The sequence below is a fragment of the Podarcis bocagei genome, assembly GCF_964188305.1.
Source record: "Podarcis bocagei genome assembly, chromosome: 13".
Lineage (NCBI taxonomy): Eukaryota > Metazoa > Chordata > Lepidosauria > Squamata > Lacertidae > Podarcis > Podarcis bocagei.
The window spans coordinates 37,760,377-37,783,303 of NC_138138.1; the positions used below are offsets into that span (position 1 = coordinate 37,760,377).

The 22,927-nt window shown below is 49.5% G+C and overlaps 1 protein-coding gene and 1 long non-coding RNA gene across 3 annotated transcripts in view; one reads left to right on the forward strand and one right to left on the reverse strand.

Moving 5' to 3' along the window:
• Window positions 1-22,927, forward strand: part of TTYH1 (tweety family member 1) — a 65,389-nt gene that overhangs the window by 32,608 nt on the left and 9,854 nt on the right. For both annotated transcript variants that reach the window (XM_081167128.1, XM_081167129.1), the window contains exons 3-11: window positions 9,293-9,404; window positions 11,195-11,415; window positions 13,429-13,524; window positions 15,437-15,509; window positions 15,830-15,905; window positions 17,919-17,974; window positions 19,491-19,583; window positions 19,756-19,848; window positions 21,210-21,352. In XM_081167128.1, the coding sequence (XP_081023254.1) occupies window positions 9,293-9,404; window positions 11,195-11,415; window positions 13,429-13,524; window positions 15,437-15,509; window positions 15,830-15,905; window positions 17,919-17,974; window positions 19,491-19,583; window positions 19,756-19,848; window positions 21,210-21,352 (963 nt within the window). The remainder of the gene's footprint in view (window positions 1-9,292; window positions 9,405-11,194; window positions 11,416-13,428; window positions 13,525-15,436; window positions 15,510-15,829; window positions 15,906-17,918; window positions 17,975-19,490; window positions 19,584-19,755; window positions 19,849-21,209; window positions 21,353-22,927) is intronic.
• On the reverse strand, window positions 20,114-22,275 carry LOC308571566. The gene is made up of 2 exons (XR_014001523.1): window positions 21,587-22,275; window positions 20,114-20,547 (listed from the first exon to the last, which is right to left on the reverse strand). It is a non-coding gene; the product is annotated as an uncharacterized lncRNA (long non-coding RNA).

Below are 22,927 nucleotides of genomic sequence, written 5' to 3' on the forward strand. Positions count from 1 at the left end.
TGGTAGAGTTTAAAGAGGACTGTCCTCTGTAATATAGGGACACGTGACTTTTCTAAATGGGCCTTAGATACCTCCCAACTGCCTGCTTCCAGGCTCAGTCACACTTCTCTGAAGTCTCTCAGCCCCACTCACCTCACAGAGGAAAGGAAAGGAGAATGTTAGCCGCTTTGAGACTCCTTAAAGGTAAAGGTAAAGGTACCCCTGCCCATACGGGCCAGTCTTGACAGACTCTAGGGTTGTGCGCCCATCTCACTTAAGAGGCCGGGGGCCAGCGCTGTCCGGAGACACTTCCGGGTCACGTGGCCAGTGTGACAAAGCTGCATCTGGCGAGCCAGCGCAGCACACGGAAACGCCATTTACCTTCCCGCCAGTAAGCGGTCCCTATTTATCTACTTGCTTTCGAACTGCTAGGTTGGCAGGCGCTGGGACCGAGCAATGGGAGCGCACCCCGCCGCGGGGATTCGAACCACCGACCTTTCGATCGGCAAGCCCTAGGCACTGAGGCTTTTACCCACAGCGCCACCCGCGTCCCTTGAGACTCCTTAGGGTAGTGATAAAGCGGGATATCAAATCCAAACTCTTCTTCTTCTTCTTCTTCTCAGTAGATTAGACACAAAGTCACCCCAAGACCGCTGAAAGCAAAGTGTTTGTTTGTTTGTTTGTTTGTTTGTTTGTTTGTTTGTTTTCTGCATGCATGCATATATATAGTCTACTTAAGAGGCACTGTCTTGGGCCTGTTTGGAGATGGAAATGGGTTGACGGAACCCTGAGCAGGAAGAGTTGAACCAATTGGACTACAGATGACAGAATGCATTTCTGTAGGTGGCAGAGCAACCCTTAAACCATTTACAGCAGGGGTGGAAAGCCTTGTACGCCTGAGGGCCACATTCCCTGCTAGGAAACCTCCTGGGGGCCACCCACCAGCGGTGAGCAAATGTAGGCAGAGCAATGAAAGCAAATTTTACCTTTGCACAGCAGGCTAGTTTTCAAACGCACTTACACCCTGATCCCTATCCTTCAGCCAGGCAACCAAGGGCATTATCTTTTTTTTAATGCTTTATTGGTTTTATAAACAAAACAAATACAAAACAAGACAATATGCAGCAATCTGCAAAAGGCAGTCCAAAATTAACACTCCATACATACCAAAAAAGAAAAGAGCATTATCAAAGGTCAAGGACACAGTCCAGCCAGGCAAATATGATATGTATGGCCTAGAAAGGAGTGTGGCCTCAGGGCCTGTGGTTCCCAATGCCTTGATTTAGAGCTATAAAGGCTGCAATATGCACTTTGAATTGTGCTTGGAAACAGACTGGTAGCCTATGAAGCTGCCATAAGCCCAGAACTGATTCATCCAAATAACTGGCTCTGGTCAAAACCAGCCTCAGCACTTTGTACTAGCTCAAATTTGTTACCGAAACATGACGGATTCCCTCTCATTAGCAGATTATATAGTAGATCCTTAGTACTTTGTGTAGCGTCTACGCTCGATGCCTGTACAAGTAGCAACAGAAACAGATCAACATTGCAGTGTTCTCTGTAACGAACTCCTTTGCTGTTAAAAAATTGTTCGTCTCTTGTTACTAGAACCTTTTCGTTGCTAGGTTATTGCTAGAACTTGCCTGAATGCAATTACTACGTTAGTAGGCAGTTCTAACCAGAACTTACTACGCCCTTTCTAGATGAGGACATAGGAGGGGCGCTACTTGAATCAGGCCTATTTAGCCTAACATTCCATTCTCACAGTGGCCCATGGGATGCCCAGGGAAAGCAGGAAACATGCAATAGCGCTCTCGCATTTGTGATCCCCAGAAACTGGTATTCAGGCGCAGGGTGTCTCTGATGCTGGAGGCCACGCATAGCCATCATGCCTAGCTGCCACTGATAGCCTTATCTTCCATGAATTTTTCTAATTCCCCCTTTTGGTGGTCTTCACTACATCTTTGTTACCCCCTTATTATTCCTCCATTACCATCCCCCTCATCGTGGGGTTTCTATGATTATTACTAGTTCCTTGTGCAGAAGCATAACTACATGGTTAGTAATTCCCTCTTGATGAAGCAGTATCTGTTTCATTCTTGTCATTCAAAGCGCAATTAGTTAGTGGATTATAATTGGCCTGTAATCAGAAATAAGACATGCTGGTTCCGTTTGCTCCCCTCCCCCCCTTTCTAGAAAGCTGCAGAGGATTTTAATCCTATGTTTAGAGATCCCTGTGTAGGACATATTTGTAGTACCCTGCTTTTAATTAGCACATTAGTGCTTGTTAGAACAGGATTTGCAAACTGGTGGATTTCTAGATGGTGCTGGACTCCAACTCCCATCATCCCAGACCACTGGCCATGCTGGTTGGGGCTGATGGGAGTTGGAGTCCACCATCATTGGTGGAGTCCACCATCATGCTGGATTAAACCCTGTGGAGGTCCCTAGGCAGTCAGAATCTTGGTGGAGGGGAGCCCTTGCAAATTATCTCCTAATACTTGGTTGTAATTTTCTTTCAAGATCAAATCAAGATTATTTTGATCCGTTGTCACGGGCCCCCTAAAAGTTGTGGGGCCCATAGACCGGTGCCTGCTCTGCCTATTTGGTAATATGGCCATGGCCTCGGGTTCCTTATCTCACATGTTAGGCTACAATGTTTAGAACATTACACTTTCCTATTGCTAGAATATTACTAGCTCCTCACCCCGAATGTTTCTTACTCTTTCTTGGGCACTCAAGCAGGCTTCTTAGCATTTCCTAGGGGACATGTTTACACTGCAGACATCTCTTTTATACCCGTTTAACTATGGCAGCTTCCAGAAAGGAGTTCTGGGAGTTGCGGGTTGGTGAGAGCGCTAGGGACTGTCTTACTGCAGATGCTTCTCCCTGACCTTTCCATTGTCAAGATGCAGCCCTGCCATGAAACAGGGCAAGTGACCTGCTTCACATTACACCAGGCATAGGCAAACTCGGCCCTCCAGATGTTTTGGGATTACAACTCCCATCATCCCTAGCTAACAGGACCAGTGGTCAGGGGTGATGGGAGTTGTAGTCCCAAAAACATCTGGAGGGCTGAGTTTGCCTATGCCTGCATTATATCATATGTGGGGTTGTAGGTGAATTCAGAGGTTGGTTCTGAGTGGAGCAGCAAGACTTTTAAAAAGTGTTGGCAGTAGGGGGGCACCTGAGCTCTGCGTCAAGCAGAAAAGTGTCTTGGGCCAACACTGATCGTTCCCAGAGTTCACTGAAGACAGAACTGTACATTCTGTGTAGCTTTAGAACATGTTGGGGGAGGACTGTAGCTCAGCATTAGGACATCTGCTTTGCGCCTTGAATGTCCCAGGTTTCCATCCCAGGCACCTGCAGATGGGGCTGGGAGAGACCTTGGACTGAAACCCCAGAGAGCTTCTGCCAGTCAGTATAGGCAATAATGAGCTAGATAGAGCAATGGCCTGACTCAGTTTAAGGCAGCTTGTTGTTGTTAATTGTTTCATTTTATGGTTTTTAATGGGACGCGGTTGGCGCTGTGGGTTAAACCACAGAGCCTAGGACTTGCCGATCAGAAGGTCGGCGGTTCGAATCCCCGCGACAGGGTGAGCTCCCGTTGCTCGGTCCCTGCTCCTGCCAACCTAGCAGTTCGAAAGCACATCAAAATGCAAGTAGATAAATAGGTACCGCTCCGGCAGGAAGGGAAACGGCGTTTCCATGCACTGCTCTGGTTCGCCGGAAGTGGCTTAGTCATGCTGGCAACCAGCTCCCTCGGCCAGTAAAGCGAGATGAGCGCCGCAACCCCAGAGTTGGCCACGACTGGACCTAATGGTCAGGGGTCCCTTTACCTTATGGTTTTTTATATTTTGTTGGTAGCCACCCAAAGTGGCTGGAGCAACCCAGTCAGATGGGCAGAACAACAGCAAACAACAACAACAACATTCCTGTGATCTTATATTTCCTGTTATTTGTTTTTGTTGTTTTTGTTTTAAATACAACGAAGCTGCCGAGGCTGCAATTTGAAGCACAAGACTGATTCCTGAAGACGAAAAGTCTCTCCTTTTCCAGCTACTTTTACCCCGCTCGGAAAAAGTTTGGGATACCTGCATCTTTTCTCAATACAGGGGTAAAACAACAATAACAACCAAACAACAGCAGCAGCAGCAACTTGTGGGGAGGGAAGTTTCTAGCATTAAAAAAAAAGTGTAAGTGGGATAGTCTTAGGAAACCCATCTCCTCTTGCCCCTCTATGCTGGTCTTCCAATTCACTTTGCAGCACAGATTTTTAAGCATCCAAAAACAGAATCATAGAGCTGCAAGAGAACTTGTTCCAGCCCTGAGGCGAAGAGAGAGGAAAAAAAACCAGTTTAAGGCTGTGGTTGCAGAGACAGCCTAAGCTTAATTTCTCCGCCACATTCAATCCCTGCTATCTCTGAACTAAGACTACATTTCACAGAACTGTCCGTCTCACCCCACACTGCGCGAATGGGTAACCTATGCGATCCCTTTGCTCTTTGGAGAGCATCGAAAGAGTGGGTGGCTAGGAGATATTTTTAGCATGAGGACCTTTATTCATCCAGCCCAGGGAGAAATAACCCTTCCAGACGGATAGGCGCGGGGGCTCCAGCAGCCAGATGCCACCCGTCCTCTGCACGGAAACCCGCCTGGAGCAGTAAATGGTCATTTGCTCATCCAAATGAAGTGCCAAGACGACTGACTGGGTCCTCTGGAGTGGGAGAGAGTTCTAGTGGACGGAAACAGGAAGAGGGACGAGGGTCAGGAGGAGGAGATGAGTGGTTTGGGAGAACAGAGTAAGGCACCAGCAGCAACTACAAATCAAAAAGGCATCTAGTGAGCATCACTGTCCCAAAGGCAGAACAATCTCGCCACCAAACCCTAATGGAGCTATCTATCTATGCTATCCATCCAGAATTGTGGTGGGAACCTCTGACCAGGGGTGGGGGGCAAATTCAGCCCTCTCTATCCGACTCTTGGAGCTCTCCCAAAGCCAGACTCTTCCCCCTACAGGCTACAGCCCTCACCAGCCCTAGTTCATACCCTCCTTGAGGGTTTTGCTGGGTTAGAACATTGACCTTGAACCCAGACCATGCCTCTTGGTTGCCTCGATGGAAGACAGGTAGGGGTGTGGGTGGGTGTAAACTTGCCTCCTGTATAAAGGTAACATTTGCATTCATGGTTTCGTCTTTAATCCCCCATCACCTCACCAGGAAGTTAGCTTGGCTCTTCCAGGAATTAGATGGCTTGATTAGCTTTTAACACTTGCTGGATCCTGGCATCAGAGGAGAGGCCTACAGCTTAACGCCCCAAACAAATAACAACACCATGAAGAACTTGGACAAAAGCTTTACTGAAGCATTCCCCTGAAATGAGAGAGGCTCGTCTAGCATGACTTGTATTTGAGAAACCCATGCTGGGTCTTAGTAATCACAGCATCCTCTTCTACGTGCTCACAGACAGACTGTTGATCTGTTCCGGGACCTTTCCCGGTGTCAACATTAAGATGTTTTGGGCTCAAGTTTGAGCCATCTGGGTGCTGCATTCCTGCACTGGCTGCAGCTTCCAGACCAGAGACAAGGGCAGCCTTACAGAAAGCACCATTCAGTAATCAAGCTGAGAGGTTACCCATGCATGGACCACTGTCATCAGGCTATCCTGGTCCAAGAATGGTCACAGCTTGTGCCACAACCAAAGCTGGCTCTCCTAGCCACAGAGTTCATTTGAGCCTCCAGTGACAAAGATGGATCAGGGAGTCCCCCTAAGCTGCAAAGTTGCTCCATCAGAGGGAGTGCAAACCTCTCCAGAACAGGCAATTGACCAATCTCCAAGACATGGAGATTTTGAGACTCTTGAGGCCCAGATATCAAGATTCTTTTTTCTTGTCCCACTGGAATGCGCTCTGGAGAGTTTAGGGAAGGGTAGGGTGGGAACCAAGACTCCCGACTCCTTTGGGAAGAGAGGGGTAGATAGAGAGGGTCTGCGGAGGGGGTGGGATTGGAGCCAGGAACACTCTCCCGCCCCCCACCATAGTTTTTTGGTTTTTTTATCCCCTCACCCTTCAGCCTGGGAACTGCCTCCCATCTAATGAAAAAGCTCTATTATCATGAGAATGGTGCTGCCTCTCCCCCCCCCCCGCCCTGCAAGGCGAGGAGAGGAAGGAGGTGGTTGCCATAGAAATGAGATTTAGGGAGAAAGAGAAAGAGAGGGCCTGGTGTGACTGAAAGAGGCAAAGATGGGGGTGGGCAAAGACCTGTGTGAGAGTTGGGTGGGTACGTGAATGGAGGGGTGAATGAAGGGAGAGAGAAAGGAAGAATGGCTGGGGGCTGGGGTGTGAAGCAGGTGGATCTGTGAATGCACTGCTGGCTCCAGGATTTGGGGGAGAGCTCAGGCCGGGCATGCCAACTGAGATTTCCCTCGCGGGCATGCCCACAACCTCCTTGGGTGCCCCGTGCAAAGGTAGGATCACGGCCCCGATGCCAGCCTTGGATCCTCAGAGCTGGCCAGGAATGGAAGTAAGGGACTGGACACTCAGACAGATGAGGTGACCAGTTGAGAGGTTGCTTGAGTGAGTTGAGTGTGGAGCCAAACTCCTGTCAGAGTGATCTTCCCTGAAAAGGATTGATTCCCACTCAGCCCACGAAGCTTAACTCAATGTTGACTCAAAGGGAGGACAGGCCTGACCTATCTCCCTCTTTCCTATTGCAAAAAGCCCCCTTTGCTACTATTTTTTGTAGGGTTATGAGGGACCAATGATCTGGCCAAATTTGGGGAGGGGATACAAAGAACATGCCTCTCTCATAATTCAAACACTGATGTAACAACGGTACAGCAGCTAAAAGGATAAATGCAATTCTGGGTGGCATCAACATGTACACACTTGACCTTGAAAGCACATTTGAAGCACATTGTTTCCTTCAAAGAATACTGGTCACTGTAGTTTGCTAAGGGTTTCTGGGAAGTGCAACGCCATGAGGGATAAACTACAGGGCCCAGAATTATTTTGAGTGGAAGGATATGCTTCAAAGGTGGTTTAAAGGCATAACACAGCCATATACTGTTGTGATTGCAAGGGGTAATGATGGAGCCCCTCTAGTCAGCTTTGGTCAGGCCTCGCCTGGAGTACCTAAAATGTGTAGCCCATTTTAGGAAGGATATAGAAACAGTGGGATGCGTCTAGAAGACAAAGAGGGTGCTGGGTGAGGATGCCAAATCCTATGAGGAAAGGTGGAAGGCAGGTATGTCTAGGCTGAAGAAGTAACCTTTAAGAGGCATTGTATAACAGTTGTCTTCAAATATTTAAAAGGGAGTCACAAAGTGCAAGCAGATAAATAGGTACCGCTCCGGCGGGAAGGTAAACGGCGTTTCTGTGCGCTGCTCTGGTTCGCCAGAAGCGGCTTAGGTATGCTGGCCACATGACCCAGAAGCTGTATGCCGGCTTCCTCAGCCAATAAAGCGAGATGAGCGCACAACCCCAGAGTCGGCCACGACTGGACCTAATGGTCAGGGGTCCCTTTACCTTTACCTTAAGGATGTTCGGGTCGAGCAGCAGGTGGAAAGAGAGGCAGGTTGTGAGAGATAAAAGGAAGAAGAGCAGGAGTTGTGCATTCATCTAGTCTGATTCATCACCAATCCTGCACATAATCCTGGGAAACCTGGATAAAATACTAAAATACAAACAAACAAGAAACCCCTAGCCTAGGGCGGGGAAAGAACAAAACCTAGCCGTCCATGAACTCAGGCGAGCTGCCCCTCAGATTGTGGCTCAGGTGGATGAATGTGCGGAGAAGGGCAGTTCTGACTGAAGGAAGAACCACCGGTATTTTTGGTCCCTCTTGTGCTAATCCCCATACATTTTGGTTGCAGCTGTTCTGCGCACGCCTGTGTCATTACCAGAAAGACTGTAATTACCCACCCGGCATGCTCATAATTACAGTTAAGAAGCGAGCCAGGGGGTGGGCAAATGCGGTTGTCAGGAGCCAGGCGCAGATAGGTGGCCCAATCCAGGAGGAGGAAAGAGAGGGGGGGAGATAACAGAGTCTCTCTTGTGCACCGTTCCTTTCACACTCACTTGTTCCCTCTCTGCGCAAATCCCTTCCCAATCCCCAGCCAGTTGCCATAAGGAGCTTAGATGTTTTCCTCCCTGGCTTGATGCTGCTCCCCCAATGCATCTTTGTGCTCGTCCCTTCCTGCTCTTCCTGTCTGCACTAGCACTTCTCCTGATGCAACTCCTTCTTTCTTTCTTTCTTTCTTTCTTTCTTTCTTTCTTTCTTTCTTTCTTTCTTTTTTTCTTTGGCAAAGATTCCCTCCATTGTGCCTGCAGGAGGATCCCTCCTTGTTCCTGCCGTGGGTTCCTTAGGAGCACGGCTACACAGCCGTTTGCAAGCACGGGCTGGATGAGTGCACATCCAATATGCACCTGCTGCCACCCCCGGTCCACAGGTGCCTGTTACCATCCACACATGTCCTCTGGGTTCCCTTGCCCGTCCTTGCCCACCCTCGCCACAGATCATGGCAGCGGTGGGCCTTGCACGGGATGCTGAGGCTACGTTGCAAGCGATTGCAAAAGGGAGGGAGCGACAGCCTGCTTTGGAAAGCCTCACCTTCGCCTCCTGTTATGTTGTGTTCAGTGCGCTGTCAGCTGGGTCCTAGGATTCCAGATTGCCCTCTCCCTCCCTTCTCTGGGTCCGAGAGAAGCCCTGCAGCAGGCCCCCATTCAAAGACTGTGCAACGATCAACACCTCTTTGGAGCCGGAATATAGCATAGGTGAAGCAGGCGAAACACCTGCTTTCTGCATTTTCAGTTTAGTGCGCAAGCTCTGAATCAAAGAGTGTGGGAAACTATTGAGACGGAGGAGCTGTTTGGAGCCTCTTCTGACAGGTGCTTAACTGCTGACGGCCAGCTTCAAAGGGCCCTTCCCGCATTCGCCTCCTTAGGGCTGTTCTTCTTTAAACTGGGCTCTGTACTTCACATAGAGAACTGTCCTCTGTGAAGTAGGACACGTGGCCAGTCTAGCTCCATGTTACATAGTGTTTGGGGGCTGTGCAGGACCTGCGTTCCAGTCCCCATAGACATCTGCTTGGAGACTGGGAGAATGGGATGCTGCACTCGATGGGTGATTGGCCTCATTCAGCTGGGACTTTCTGCTTCTTATATCCCGGTATAAACAGGCACAAGCAGCACAGACACGGGGCCATGCAGGATTTAAGGGACACCCTCCCCTTGTTTTGGGAACGGGGTTATGCCAGCTGCAAACCCTGCATGCATGCTGATCCATTTCTCTGCCTCTTTCCACCCCCAACACAGTGCTGGGATTGGCATCGGTTTCTATGGAAACAGCGAGACCAACGATGGGGTGTACCAGGTCACATACTCGCTGCTGAACACCAACCACACACTAAGCTCCATCGATGCTCTGGTGAGTGCGTGAGCGAATGAGCGGGGAAACCCCATGCACTTGTTTATATGGTCAGTTACCCCTGAATATGCTTTTAATCTGTGCTCCACTTACAGAGAGGAACTGTAGGTTGAAATTGGCTGTAAGCAACCCATGGCTAGATCACTGGTATTTGACTCATGCCTCTTCCCTCCAGGGACATGTGCACAGCACGCGTCGGACATGTTGCAAGTGCCCCTAATATGAAGGCACACGGCGGCTAAGATTGCCGCAAGCGCTAAGCCGTGTCTAGGCATTCACCTCCACACGTTATCAGAGGAAGTGTAGGGAAGAATCGGGGTGTGCAAGCCAGCCCTGTCCTTTCTGGCCACACCACGGAATCTTAGCACCCTGAATAGAAGGTCCAAAGGGGAGATTTCTCAGTATTCAGCTATTACCCACTTACAGTCCTACAGATGAACCAGAACACTGAACGATCAGGGCTCCAGTTTGCATAGGAGATATCTAAGCACATCCAGCCCAATGTGTGAAAAGATCCCACTTCAGATCTACCTGCTCTGCATGCAGAGAGGTCACAGCAGAGCCTGTAGGGAAATTGGAAGGGCAGGCCTAGTGCGCTTGGTGTTAAAGGTGAACACCTGTAGCATATTGGTGATGCAGGTGAGTGGAATGAGAATGGCATGTGTGGCACAGGCAGTGATGGGTAGTGTCTATTGGGACTGGTTGGGCAGAAGGCAGGGAGGCCAACAGTAGGTGGCGCCAGAGCCAAGGACAGGCAGAGCCAACTCGTCCTCCTTCCTGTTAAGTTCAACAATGACAGAACGGAGAGTGAGGAACAGGAAGGGCGGCAGCCAGTCCGCCAGCCTATGGGCTGCTTTTGAGGAAGAAGGCAGGCAGTGGGGGCTGGCTGAGATGACGTTGGTGGGGCACTAGCCCATTGGCCCTAATAGAACAGCCTCCACCAGGTGTGGGGAAACTTACTAGTTCAGACTGAACAAACTCATCCTGCTACTGGAAGCCCACACAAGGACCTTGGCTGGCACAGCATGGCTTTCCCTCCCCTTCTCCCTGCACACTGACACACACACACATGCCTCCGATCGGCTCTGGGAGGTTGTGAGAACCCCCAGAATAGTGTGCGGGGTTAGGAGGTGGCTCTACTGGGTAAGCAAAAATACAGGCACTGAAAAAACATTAGAACAGCATGACACTGGATTCCCTCCCACTATGTGGAAGGCAAGGTCATGGCGTCTGGCAAGCCAAGGGTGCGAGTCAGTCTAATGCAACGCTCTGTCTTTGCTGCTCACCGAATGGCCCCCTTGGTGTGATGCAACCAGTGGAGGTCTCGCCTCTGAATGCAGAAAGGCGTTCCTCCACATTGCACCTCATAGCCATTGATAAACTTTCAAATGTCCTCTTCCCTTTGGCTGTGCGAAGAAGGAAATGAACACATCTCAGCAAATATGTTTGATTTGCATAATCCAGGTCACAGAGCCTGACCCCGCCAACCCCCACTATAGCGCAGAAAAGGTTCTGCAGTGCTGGCAAGATGGGAGCCAATCTCCAGGACTAACCCTGTGGTTAAGTCATTCTGTCGCTGATGTAAGGACAGCCTGTTCTCGAAGCGCAGCTTGGCACTCGGGTCCGGTGTGAACAGGCACACATGGGACACAATGCGTCGCGTTTGCCACAGGCGTCTGGTGTACGAATCTGTGCCAAGGCCCTGCACGCCACACGATGCCATGTGGCGCATATGGCTTCTCCTCCTTGCCTACACCTCGCTTTGCGACTCTCCTCTTTTCTACCCACAGGTGTCTGAGACGGTGGAGCTGCTTTCGGCGACCGTACGAGGGGAGCTGACCCAGCTGGAGGAGACGCTGTCCCCACGAACCGAGCTGGTGGCCGTGGTGCGGAACACACGCCGCCAGGCAGAGGCAGTAGCGCAAACGCTGGATGGCATCCCTTTCTGGGGCGAGGCACGCAGCACGCCTAGCGTCCTAGCAGAACAAATCGGCTACCTGGAAGATTACAGGTGAGATATGGGGTGCTGAAGAAGAGCATGCACTGAGGACGTGGGTGGCGCTGTGGTCTAAACCACTGAGCTTCTTGAGCTTGACAATCAGAAGGTTGTTGGTTCGAATCCATGCAACAGGGTGAGCTCCTATTGCTCTGTGCCAGCTCCTGGCAACCTAACAGTTCAAAAGCACACCAGTGCAAGTAGATAAATAGGTACCACTGTGGTGGGAAGGAAAACAGCATTTCCATGTGCTCTGGCTTCCGTTGCGCCAGAACCGGTTTAGTCATGCAGGCCACATGACCCAGAAAGCTGTCTGTGGACAAACGCCGGCTCCCTCGGCCTGAAAGCGAGATGAGCACCACAACCCCATAGACGGCTTTGACTGGACTTAATCGTCCAGAGGTCCTTTACCTTTACCTTTTTTGCACTGGGGAATGCTGGAAGAATGATGGTGGGTGTTAGTGCTGACAGAAAGACAGGGTTTTTGTAGAAATGGATATATGATGAGAAAAAGTGTACTCCAGGGAGCATAGGTTTTCTTTTCATTGTTGCTTTTCGGATTTATTAGTACAAAAACACTCTTTAGGCGACTTGGAATAAGTACAGAGTTCAACACAGCATTCATGCATTCCCTAACAAAACAACAACCTCGAGAATCTTATCAACAGTAAAAACACCAGCTGTCTATAGGCCTTTGTAACCTAGCATAATCCACATCTCCCATCAGTGCCCATCCCATTACTTCCTGCTGAAATCCTAGAACCTTTGTGGACCGCAATTGTTCTGGCCCTTCTGAATTAGCCACCATGTGATAGGATTGGGGAAGCACAGCAGAACAATTTAATAAATACAGAGCGAACCTGCCTTGAACACACTATCGTTGTGTCAATAACACCTGTAATAAAACACCAGTCCAGAGGGGCCCCGAATAAGCTAAGTAGAGAACAAAGTAGGTTTACATTAGTCTGTAAGACTATGGGCTGAACTGCCACTCATGATTTGCAGGCGGGTGGGTGGGAAACCCCAAAGTCCCTTTATGATGGTGGTTCTCAGAGGGTGCAGCGGGAGAAGATGGCAAGTGTGTCAGAAAGATCCGAGGGCAATCTCATAAACGTTTAGACATTTCAGTGTGGTATAGTAAAAAATTATTATTATTATTTGCAGAATATGGATAGATATCTTTTCAGGATGAGAGCATGAACGTCAAGTGTTTGGGAATGATCCATGTTCTTATGTGTAGCTGCCTTGTTTTATACTTGCTGGATGTCCCCATGACCGTATTATAAAGCAGTTGTGTCCTGTGTTATAAATCAAGCACTGCTAGGGATTGTTTTCTTTTTGTTTTCCAAAGTATTTCTTATCAATTAAAAAAAATAAATCGGTGGGGCGCGAACAAATTTTTATTCTGAAAGCATGATCCAGAGGGGGGGAAATAGTTTGAGAACCAACCGCTGCTTTATGATGACCAACAAAAATGTCACAAAACAGCAGGCATGGGCAAACTCGGCCCTCCAGATGTTTTGGGGACTACAACTCCCATCATCCTTGCCCACTGCTCCTGTTAGCTAGGGATGATGGGAGTTGTAGTCCCCAAAAAACATCTGGAGGGCCGAGTTTGCCTATGCCTGCAAAACAGTGAGAAAGCTTTTAAGTCTTCTAATCGGCCTGGATGTTCAGCAAAGTAGGAGGTATAGGATGTGGAAAGGAAATGTGGGGAGTGTTTTGCCATGATGCCTGCGTTGGTCAAAAACCCATTTTTGCTGCTTGGTGCCATGAAGAGCATGTGAATTTCAGGACTTAACACACTGCACCACTGCCTGGGAGGCTTGGTAGGACAGAAGGGCAGAATCCAAGGAGCCCCTTGGCTGACGGCAGAGGCCAGAGTCGGCTGCCTACAACTCTGCAGTCCCGGGGTGGAGTGGGGGGAGCAACCTGGCAGTGGCAAGAGGTGGGCAGAAGGGTCGGAGGTGGAAGAAGCGGGCCGAGTGCGTCATCCTCACTCCCATCTCTCGCTCTCTGGCACCCCAGGTGGCTGGCCTACATTCTGCTGCTGCTGCTGGACCTCATCATCTGTCTCTTCACCTTGCTGGGGCTGGCGAAGCAGATCAAGTGGCTGGTAATCGTGTGAGTGCGCCATCTGGCGGGCACATCCGGGAGCTGCTGGTGTTGGGAGGTGGCAACTGAAAAGAGGGGAGAGGGAGCAGGGGGGGGGGAGGAGACAAGGAAGCAAATCTACAAGGCGTTTTAGGTCTTAAACCAGGGGTCCGGAAACTTTTTCAGCAGGGGGCCGGTCCACTGTCCCTCAGGCCTTGTGGGGGGCTGGACTGTATTTGGGGGTGGGGGTGGGGAATGAATGAATTCCTATGCCCCACAAATAACCCAGAGATGCATTTTAAATAAAAGGACGCATTCTACTCATGTAAATACACTGATTCCTGAACCGTCCGTGGGCTGTATTTAGAAGGCAATTGGGCCGGATCCTGCCCCCGGGCCTTAGTTTGCCTACTCATGTCTCAAACGCACCCAACAGAGATGCACTGAGGAATTGCCCATTTGAAACGAAACATCAGTGGGTTTCAAGCTGTATGGCCCTCCCTCGGGGGACAGGGGGATGTTTAATATCAAAATGTAAAGATTTGCCATGCAGAAACGCACACGAACTGGGTAGTGAGACATTCCAAAAGGCAGCGCTGCAAGATCCTTTAGATGAGAGGGATCTGCTTGCAATACTCACTTCATTTGCCAATATCCCAGAAGAGCCCGAGTGGAGAGGCAAAGGAGTAGACCTGCGAGGTTGCAGACCTCACAGCTGGGGTAGCTCAGTTGGCAGAGCATGAGACTCTTAATCTCAGGGTCGTGGGTTCAAGCCCTATGTTGGGCGAAAGATTAATGCATTGCAGTGGGTTGGACTAGATGACCCACGCATAGCTGTCAACGTTTCCCCTTTTTAAAGGGAAATTCCAAATAGAATTCCTTGCAAGAAAAGGGAAAAGTTGACAGCTATGGACCCACATGGGCCCTTTCAACTCTGCGATGCTATGATTCTATCAGAACCCCATAGAGACCTTGCAACCCGGATGCTTTCCCTGGCCCAGGACTCGATTATTTAACAAAGGCAACACCCCCGCTTTCCTTCTCATTGCAGCCTTTGTCAGTGTCCTCCCCTCCCCGCTGCCCAGTGGTACAATCTGGCAATACCGATGTGGATCCTCCATGTATGAGACCAAATCCCACCACCACCACCAAAAAGGCCCTGCCACCATTCCACACCTCTTTCCCACCTCCTGCATCAATGTCTTCACCATTTCTAAGCCCTCTTGCTCACTCCTGGTCTCCCAAGCATTCGCACCAGGCACTCCTGCAGCCGGGTTTCCCGTACACCATCCAAACTTATCAAGGACTATTAGTATTTGTTTGTCAAATCCTAATCAAGCAGCCCTTTGAAGCAAAACCATGGCAATATCCCCATTCATGGTAATTAGGCAGCATGCTCACACCAGATTGCATCTGCACTAGCCTTGGCCAACCTGGTGCCCTCAAGACATTTTGGACTACAACTCCCATCAGCCCCCTCAGTGCCCCATGATATAGTGATGTCATGTTAGATTCTGGTCTTAGAATCCCATGCCCTGCTTTGCTCTCTAGATGGTCCTCCTGCACTTAATTCCAAATGAGGTGAGCCAGCATGGATGGGTCACATCCATCAACTGTCCCAATTAAATCAGGACATCCCATGGGGGGTGGGCTGCGCTCTCATGCAAGAACATGGTGCCCCCAAACACACAATAACTTGGGATCCAAAAACGTGTGAGATCGCGGCCGGACATGCGTCTCATGCAAGATAGTGGCTCTCACGTGGGTCAAATGACTTGCATGGGAGCACAGCCCCGGAAGAAAGCAACCCGGTTTTGCACTGGTACACGTTAGAGGGTATGCTTCATATTCATTTAGCTGAGCCAGGCCATTGGCTTCCTGCCCAGACTGCACCACCGTCAGTGCCCATTTGAGTGCCTTCCTCTCTCTTTCCTGCCTACAGAATGACTGTCATGAGTTTCCTAGTCCTCATCCTGAGCTGGGGCTCCATGGGGCTGGAGACAGCAGCTGCTGTGGTGAGTTTGGGGCTGTTGTTGTTTTCTGTTAATACATTTGGCAGGGACAGTGCCCAGATCATTATTTATTTCCTTTCAAAGTCCCCCACCCCCGGGAAAAAATCTCTATTTGAACCCTCTACATTCTCCCACGCCCTGCGGATCAAAGCTGCCGCCCCCACCATCCCAGCTTTGAGCCTTCTGTTGTGATGCCTATCAGAGTGACCCAAGGCTGTCAAAGGTGCTGGACTTCACCTTCTGCAGTCACACATTTTTGCTTAGATCCTGCTAGCGACTGACTGCAGTCAAAGAGACATTTGTTTCTTCCCCTTTCCCTTCAGGGACTGAGTGATTTCTGCTTTGAGCCAGATGGCTATGTGATGAACACAACCCAAGCCAGCACTGGACTCAGCCCAGGTAGGACTGGAAGTGTCGTGGGGCGCAGGGAAAAGTAAAAGTGGGTTAGCATTTGGGGAGCAGGGCTGACAACTTTCAAGCTGTGCCTTCATTGCAGAAGCCTGATGTGTAGAGGTTCACCAGCGATCATGTTTCTCTCCATGCTGTGAAAAGCTTCCAGTGCCAAATTTTGCAGGTATCAGGTCTGCTGTTAAGGGCACAGGAGCAGACTGGGACTTCCCCCCTGCCCCCCCCCCCGCTGGTTAGTTGGCAACCCTACCTGAAAAACCTGGCTTGAACTCACACCTGACTTGCCAGCTCAGCTGCAAGGCCTTCTTTGGGCTAATTGCCACTGAACCTATTTCAGGCGATCTAGATTGTCACCCAGACTTAACATCCATGTCTACCAAAATTGAAACCCAGGGTATTTTGTGGGGCATTCGTTCTCCAGTTGATTCGGTTCTCTCTTTTTTTAACAGAATAAAACTTTATTTAGAGTTCAACAATAACAAGGGGGGGGGGACCACAGTAGTTGCAACCTCAAATCATTACAATTAACCAATTTTAACATTTTATAAATACTAATAAAGAAATTATACAACATCACTTTTAACTTGCTGAGGTTTTCATAATACACTTTTCTCTCTTTATCTTTTTCTTAACGTTTCAAAAAAGGGGAGACCAAGAAAGGAAACACAAAAAAGAAAAAAAGAAAGAGAAGAGGAAGGGCGGGGGAGTGAAGGGAAGGCGGCAGCGGGAGGCCCCATTAGCTAAAGTGGTGCTTCAGGTTAAGAACAGTTTCAGGTTAAGAACGGACCTCCGGAATGAATTAAGTTCTTAACCCGAGGTACCACTGTATAAGAATGGGAGCCATATAGAGTCAAATGCATGAGGATTAGCCAATCCCCCTTCAAAATCCATAATTGTGTGTCAGCTTTTCAGCCAGCACAATTTGCCATGCTTGGGAACACCCGCTTTGCAGTGATCGCTCCGAGGTTACCTTTCCAGCACCTGGAAATGGTTTTTAAATTATTAATAGTCACTGTGTCCACAAGGCACCAGGACCATCATGCAGGGAAGTATAAATCATCGCCTGCTGCAGCCTTGGTGGAAATCCTGCCTGCTCCCCTTCCCAAAGGCAAAGCACTGTTATAAGAAAAACTGCTCCCTTTCCCTTATTGGGTATTCCAGAGCCTGTATAGAGTCCTTAAGTGGGTTCCCTATCAGTAGGAGAAAATAACAGAGGCCAACCAGAGTATATTTGAGAAGCAAAGCAGCTACTAAGCCTGATCGTTATTCAAGGAACTGTTGCAACAGGGTGCTCACAACCACATGCAGGAGGCAGGAGGGTCCCAGAACAATGGGGCGCAAGCCCTTATATAGACTTTTGAAATTGCCCACCCTGTAGCCCAAGACCCCCCTCCCCCCAAAAAACCTTCATACATACATCACAGAAGGAGGCAGTCTCCAGCAGAAATCCTTCCAGGATACCACATAATGGTCACTGGTTGCATTACCTGGGCAGCCTGGACATTCTTTTTGTGATGGTCAGTACTTTAGTTCCTGAGTCCAGGTCACAGGCTCACCCTGTTCATACACAAATATGCCCTTAAGACAGGATTTGCAAGGAAAAAGACAATGGGAAGGCTTTCCCTATCTGCCTCCCTTACTGCAGAGGAATATTTGACGTCATTGGGAGAGTCAAAATGGCTTCAGGATTGCTCTCCCATACTATTCCAGACACATGGGTCATATATTTAGATATGTGTGCATTTATGAGTATTCTATATCTGAGACCTTACCATTCTTGTAACACCACCTTAGGCACATTGGGGAGCCTGCGCTTCTGGAGTTAATAATTGCTGCAAGGGGAGGGGAGGCAATATTTGTCCAGAGTGAGAGACCTCTTTTTGAACAGGTAAAACCCAAGTTAGATCAGACAAACACAGGATCCAGGAGGGGCACGGGAAAAGCTGGTGCCTTGATAGGGAGCCATGGTCTGATTTCCTTTTCCTTTTCTTCCCAATCCCACAGAAATCCTGCAATACTACTTAACCTGCAGCCAAGACGTCTTTAACCCTTTCCAGCAGGTAGGCTTCCCTTAAGCCTTAAAGAAGCGTGCTCCATGTAGGTGCGTGGAGCAACTCTGGGCCAGCCTATCCCAAATTCCCTACCATGCAATGTTAGAATTGACCACTATGTCCAAATATTGAAAATTAAGAAACTCTCATCATGCAATCTTTGTTTCACTCTCATTTGTGTCAAGAAGGGCAAAGAATTATGCAGGACCCTGAAATGCCATGGGCCACCCATGTGGTCCAACCACCCCTCTGCTCCCACCACATCCAGCCACATACCCACACAGGCAGGGCTGTCTTAAGCATATGCGGCGCCGGGGTTCAAAGATCCGCCCAGCACCCCCTCCCCTAGTTGCCCAGTCCCAGGCGCGCAGGAGGGCGGAGCCGGCCGGCCACCTCAGCGTCTCGCTGGCTTGCTCACCCCCGAACTCATGGCGCAGGGCAGCCTGCAGCAGAAGAGCCTGCCGTGGCGCTCTAAGCGACGGACGGGCTCTTCCGTGGGCTGAACTCTCGGGCCCTGGACTCTCGACCTGGCGCCCCTGAGAGCCCAGCGCCCGGGTGCCCTGCACCCCTAGCGCCTATGGGTAAGACGGCCCTGCACACAGCAGTGGCATAGCGTGGGGGGTGCAGGGGGGCCCGGCCGCACCGGGCGCAACATCTGGGGGTTAGGGTTAGGGGGCGCAAATCCACGGGTTAGGGGGCGCAAATTACTTGCCTTGCCCCGGATGCTGACAACCCACGCTACGCCACTGGCACACAGGATTCTTCCAAGCATTGCCCGTGCTTTTCTTCACAGCAGTAGGGACTAGAAACCTGCCATTTCTTTCTTTCTTTTTAGTTTTATGTCGGTGCACTTTGTACCATCGCAACATTGTGGAATAAACAAGAGTTCTGCCCATTATGATTTGCTGAACTGAATATCCAGCTGACCCATAATGGACTGGAAAGCAAAAGAAAATCTCAAAAGCTATGTTTGTTTTTTAACCTAGAAATTCAGGGCCGTTTCCTCTTGACACGTCCCCTCAGCACAAATATTTAAACTTGCACAATGGAACTCCCTCCCCTGGTGTGCCTCCTAAATCTGTTCTAGGAGTTCCCAGATTTGCATATTTGGGGAGGGCCCCTCACAGGTGAGGGGGGGGGAGATTTCCCTTGCGCAAGTGTAAATCCTTGCGCTGAGGAGTCATGTGAGTTGGATGCAGCCCTTAAGAGATGGCATTGAGATGCAGATCCACACCTTATATTTAAATCCTGGGGATCCTGGAATCCTGGGGACTGTAGCTTCTCCCCCACAGAGCTACAATTCTCAGTACGCTTAACAAACTAACACTCCCAGGATTCTTTGGGGGAAGTCAGGTGCTTTCAGTGCGTGGTGTGGATTTGCCCCCAGTGGTTTTCTGCACAAAGGATAGCGTGGCATTCAGCCCATGAGCTCTTGTGTGGCTACAGGCCTTGCCAGAAGAACTCTTGGATGGCTTGTGAAGTTTTCTAACCCAACATGCCCTGTGCTCCTCCCGCCATTTTGCAGAGGCTCACCATGTGTCAGAGGGCACTGTCCAACATACATTCTCAGCTGTACGGATTGGAAAGAGAAGCCATCCCCCATTTTCCAGCAGCTGAGGTCAGTAGGAATGCCCAGATAGGAGGGGGGGGCAGAAAAACGCTGGGTGCCTGGACTCTTGATTCTCTTGGCCCAGAAAGGGATCTGGTGGGTTAGGAGGATGAGGGAAGGGGAAAGGGCTGTCTAATCCAGGGCTACTGGATTCTCTCCTCACATCCTCTGTGCATTGCAGAAAAACATCTTATCCATCCAGAGCACTTTGAACAACACAGAAAGCAAATTCCATAACCTTATTGCTCTGCTCAACTGCCGGGGACTTCATAAGGTAACCGACACACTCTTATTCTTCCTTTAAGTGATCCACTGACACTCACTGGGCCCTCCCCTGAACCCCTTTCTCCCTACTTGTCCTATACCTGTCATTTTTCTACGGCTGCATACCAGTGAAAGATGCCTCTGAATACGAATTGCTGGGAACTACAAGACAGGGAGAGCGGCTCCTGCACTCAGGACCTGCCTGTGGCCTCCCCTTTAGGATCTGGTTGGCCACCCCAACCCAGAAGCAAAATAAATAAATAAAGACCCCTACGTTTTATTCTGGAACAATTACTATTATTTCAGCAGTTTTGTCGAATACCGTGTCCGTCATTCACAGCACGTACAATGCCGTTGACGAACGGTGGCTCTCGTCTCCATGGCATGACATCTCTGAAGAGAGCTTCCAAATTGATCCATTGCAGTACATCGGCGCAGCATTATTCAAACTGCCCAAATTAAACTTCATTCAAAGGACCGAATGTGTTTCAGCCAAAATCTTGCTTGGCAGCTGTTCCGAACATCCAACACATTGTCTCGTGACAATGTTCGGAATATATTATTGCTGGCTAATAACCCAGGGCGGTCAATTGATGGTTCATCAAAAAGGAGCCAACGATTATGAGAATGGCCTCCTGACAGCTGGGAATCTCTTTGTATGTTTGAATGAGATGCCCATGGGAGCTTAGAGAAGGTAGCATCCTGCCAGCTGAGAAGAGGAAGAGAGAAACAGGAGTTGGTAGTTTAGTCTTCAGCTGGTGGCTCTTGGCCTGATCCAGGGTGGGTTGCAACAGGAGTGCTACCACCAGGGTCCTAGTTAACCCCCCCCCCCCAGAATCTTAATGTAGGTCCTGCAAGCTTGAAGTCTGTCCAGCCCTGCTCTAGGGAAACTGAGTTTAAGAATGACCAAAGAAGCTACTGAGAAGAGCATCTGGGCAGGCCCATTCTCCTGTTAACCCTGCTCTGTGTGTGTGTGTCTGTGCGCTTGCATGTGCCTTCCTCTTTCTCCTAGGGCCTTTTCAGTACTGGCCCCGACTTGGTGGAACGCTCTGTCCCAAGAGACTAGGGCCCTGCGGGACTTGACATCTTTCCGCAGGGCCTGCAAGACAGAGCTGTTCCGTCTGGCCTTTGGTTTGGACTCAGTCTGACCCTTATGTTTCCCTCCCCTTATGGTTTTGATCTATGGGCTACTTTTAAAATGAGGCTGCATCATTTTAAATTGTATTTTAACCTGTATTTTAAATTGGTTTCTCCCCCCCCCCATTATATTTTTATTGTAATTTTACTGGTGTTAGCCGCCCTGAGCCCGGCTCTGGCCGGGGAGGGAGGGGTATAAATAAAATTTATTATTTTTATTTTTATTTTTATTAGGACTATGTGGATGCCCTGAAAGGGCTGTGCTACGATGGCATGGAAGGGTTGCTCTTCCTCCTCCTCTTCTCCTTCCTCTCTGCCCTTTCCTTCACCACTGCCGTCTGCAGTTTGCCCCGGGCCTGGAAGAGGTTCCAGAACAGGTGAGCACCCACAGCCTTGGCGTCTTCGAGTTGGGCATCAGATTTAATGCAACTTTGCAAATGGACCCATTAAAGTTTATTATCCTACAGGGGCGGGGCGGCTGCTGCCCTATTTGTCCAGACATCATCTTATGTTGGTCATTTGTTGACTTTAAAAAGCTCCCCCACCAAACAACAATAACAGCTCACTTTTGCAAAACTTGAACATATGAAGTTGTCTTGTACTTATGTCACCTGGTTGGCTAGGATGCTTGGACCGGATGGGCCGTTGGCCGGATCCATAATGCAGATGCTGTTGGACTACAGTTCCCTTCACCCTGACTATTGGCCATGCTGGCTGGGCCTGATGGGAGCTGGAGTCCAGTTGTTGGGGGGGGGGGAGACAATGGGACAGGGCGATGGCTTTCATACACTGCCTTTGGACTTCCCAAAGAAGACATCTGATTGGCTGTTGTGAGAGGCAGGATGCTGGAATGGATGGACCCCTTGGTCTGATTCAATAGGAGAGTGAACTTGGACCTTTTGCATATGTACGGTGGCCTCCGAGGCTCAGCTCTGGCCCTTCCTCTTGCTTTCCTGCCAGATCTGCCTGGAATCGACACAAGACAATATCACCAAGGCAACTATCTGCAAACAAGCAATGAACGTCCATAAAAATGGCAAATGTAGTTTCTTTCCCAAATGGGTTTTATCTTAAGCAATAGCAAACACAGTAAATATAGAGTTCACTCGTAATATACCAGTGGTTCAGCACTTGGTGATGTTATCTTGTGTCGATTGCAGTAGTCTTTGTATCACCTCCCTGTTCATTGTTTTATCATTAAGATTTGCCTGGAGGTGATTCTTATTTGCCACAGAAAACCGGACAAGTGGCTATTTGCCTTCCCGATCTAGTATTTATTCCTGGGGTCAGATTTTATGTGCAATTAAGCAATGAGCAAATATCCGAAAGGCAGGTTGTACATCTTGGGAGATGGATAACTATCAGCCAGTCGGGCTGTAGCATCAGCTAGGTGTGTGGTCGTGTTCCCATGCAAAATTGCAAAAGGGTACTTGGCGGTCAATTTGTGGCCAGAGGCATTCTAGCTGCAGCATCTGACATGTGGGCTGCAGCCTGGTTGAACAGGCAGCTTTCTAACTAGCTTTTATGTCCTGTGCATTTAACAGTCTGTGCAGGCATTTAGCGGGTGATTATGCTTACCTCCATTCTGTGAAAAGCTTCTCCTGCTGATAAAGAAGCCCCACCGCCAGCCCCGGCCAACCTATGCTCTGGTCTAGCAGCAGGGCCAAACTAGAGATCATGCTATTCACACAATTGTGCGAATGGTTTTTTTTAAAAAGGAAATTGCAGGTACAATTGGAACCTAGTGCAGGGGTAGGGGAATGTTAACTCCTCATCCCTTGCTTCGATCCCAGTTCAGAACACTTTTTCCAGGTGTTGGGGTCCCCATTTGGAGCAGGACCGCAGTGGATCAGGGCTTTGCCCTTTGCTAGCGTCCAACATTTTCCGATGCAAAACGTGTGTATTCCAGGACATGCTCCCAAGTGTGTCATGTGACCTGCACCTCGCCCTCG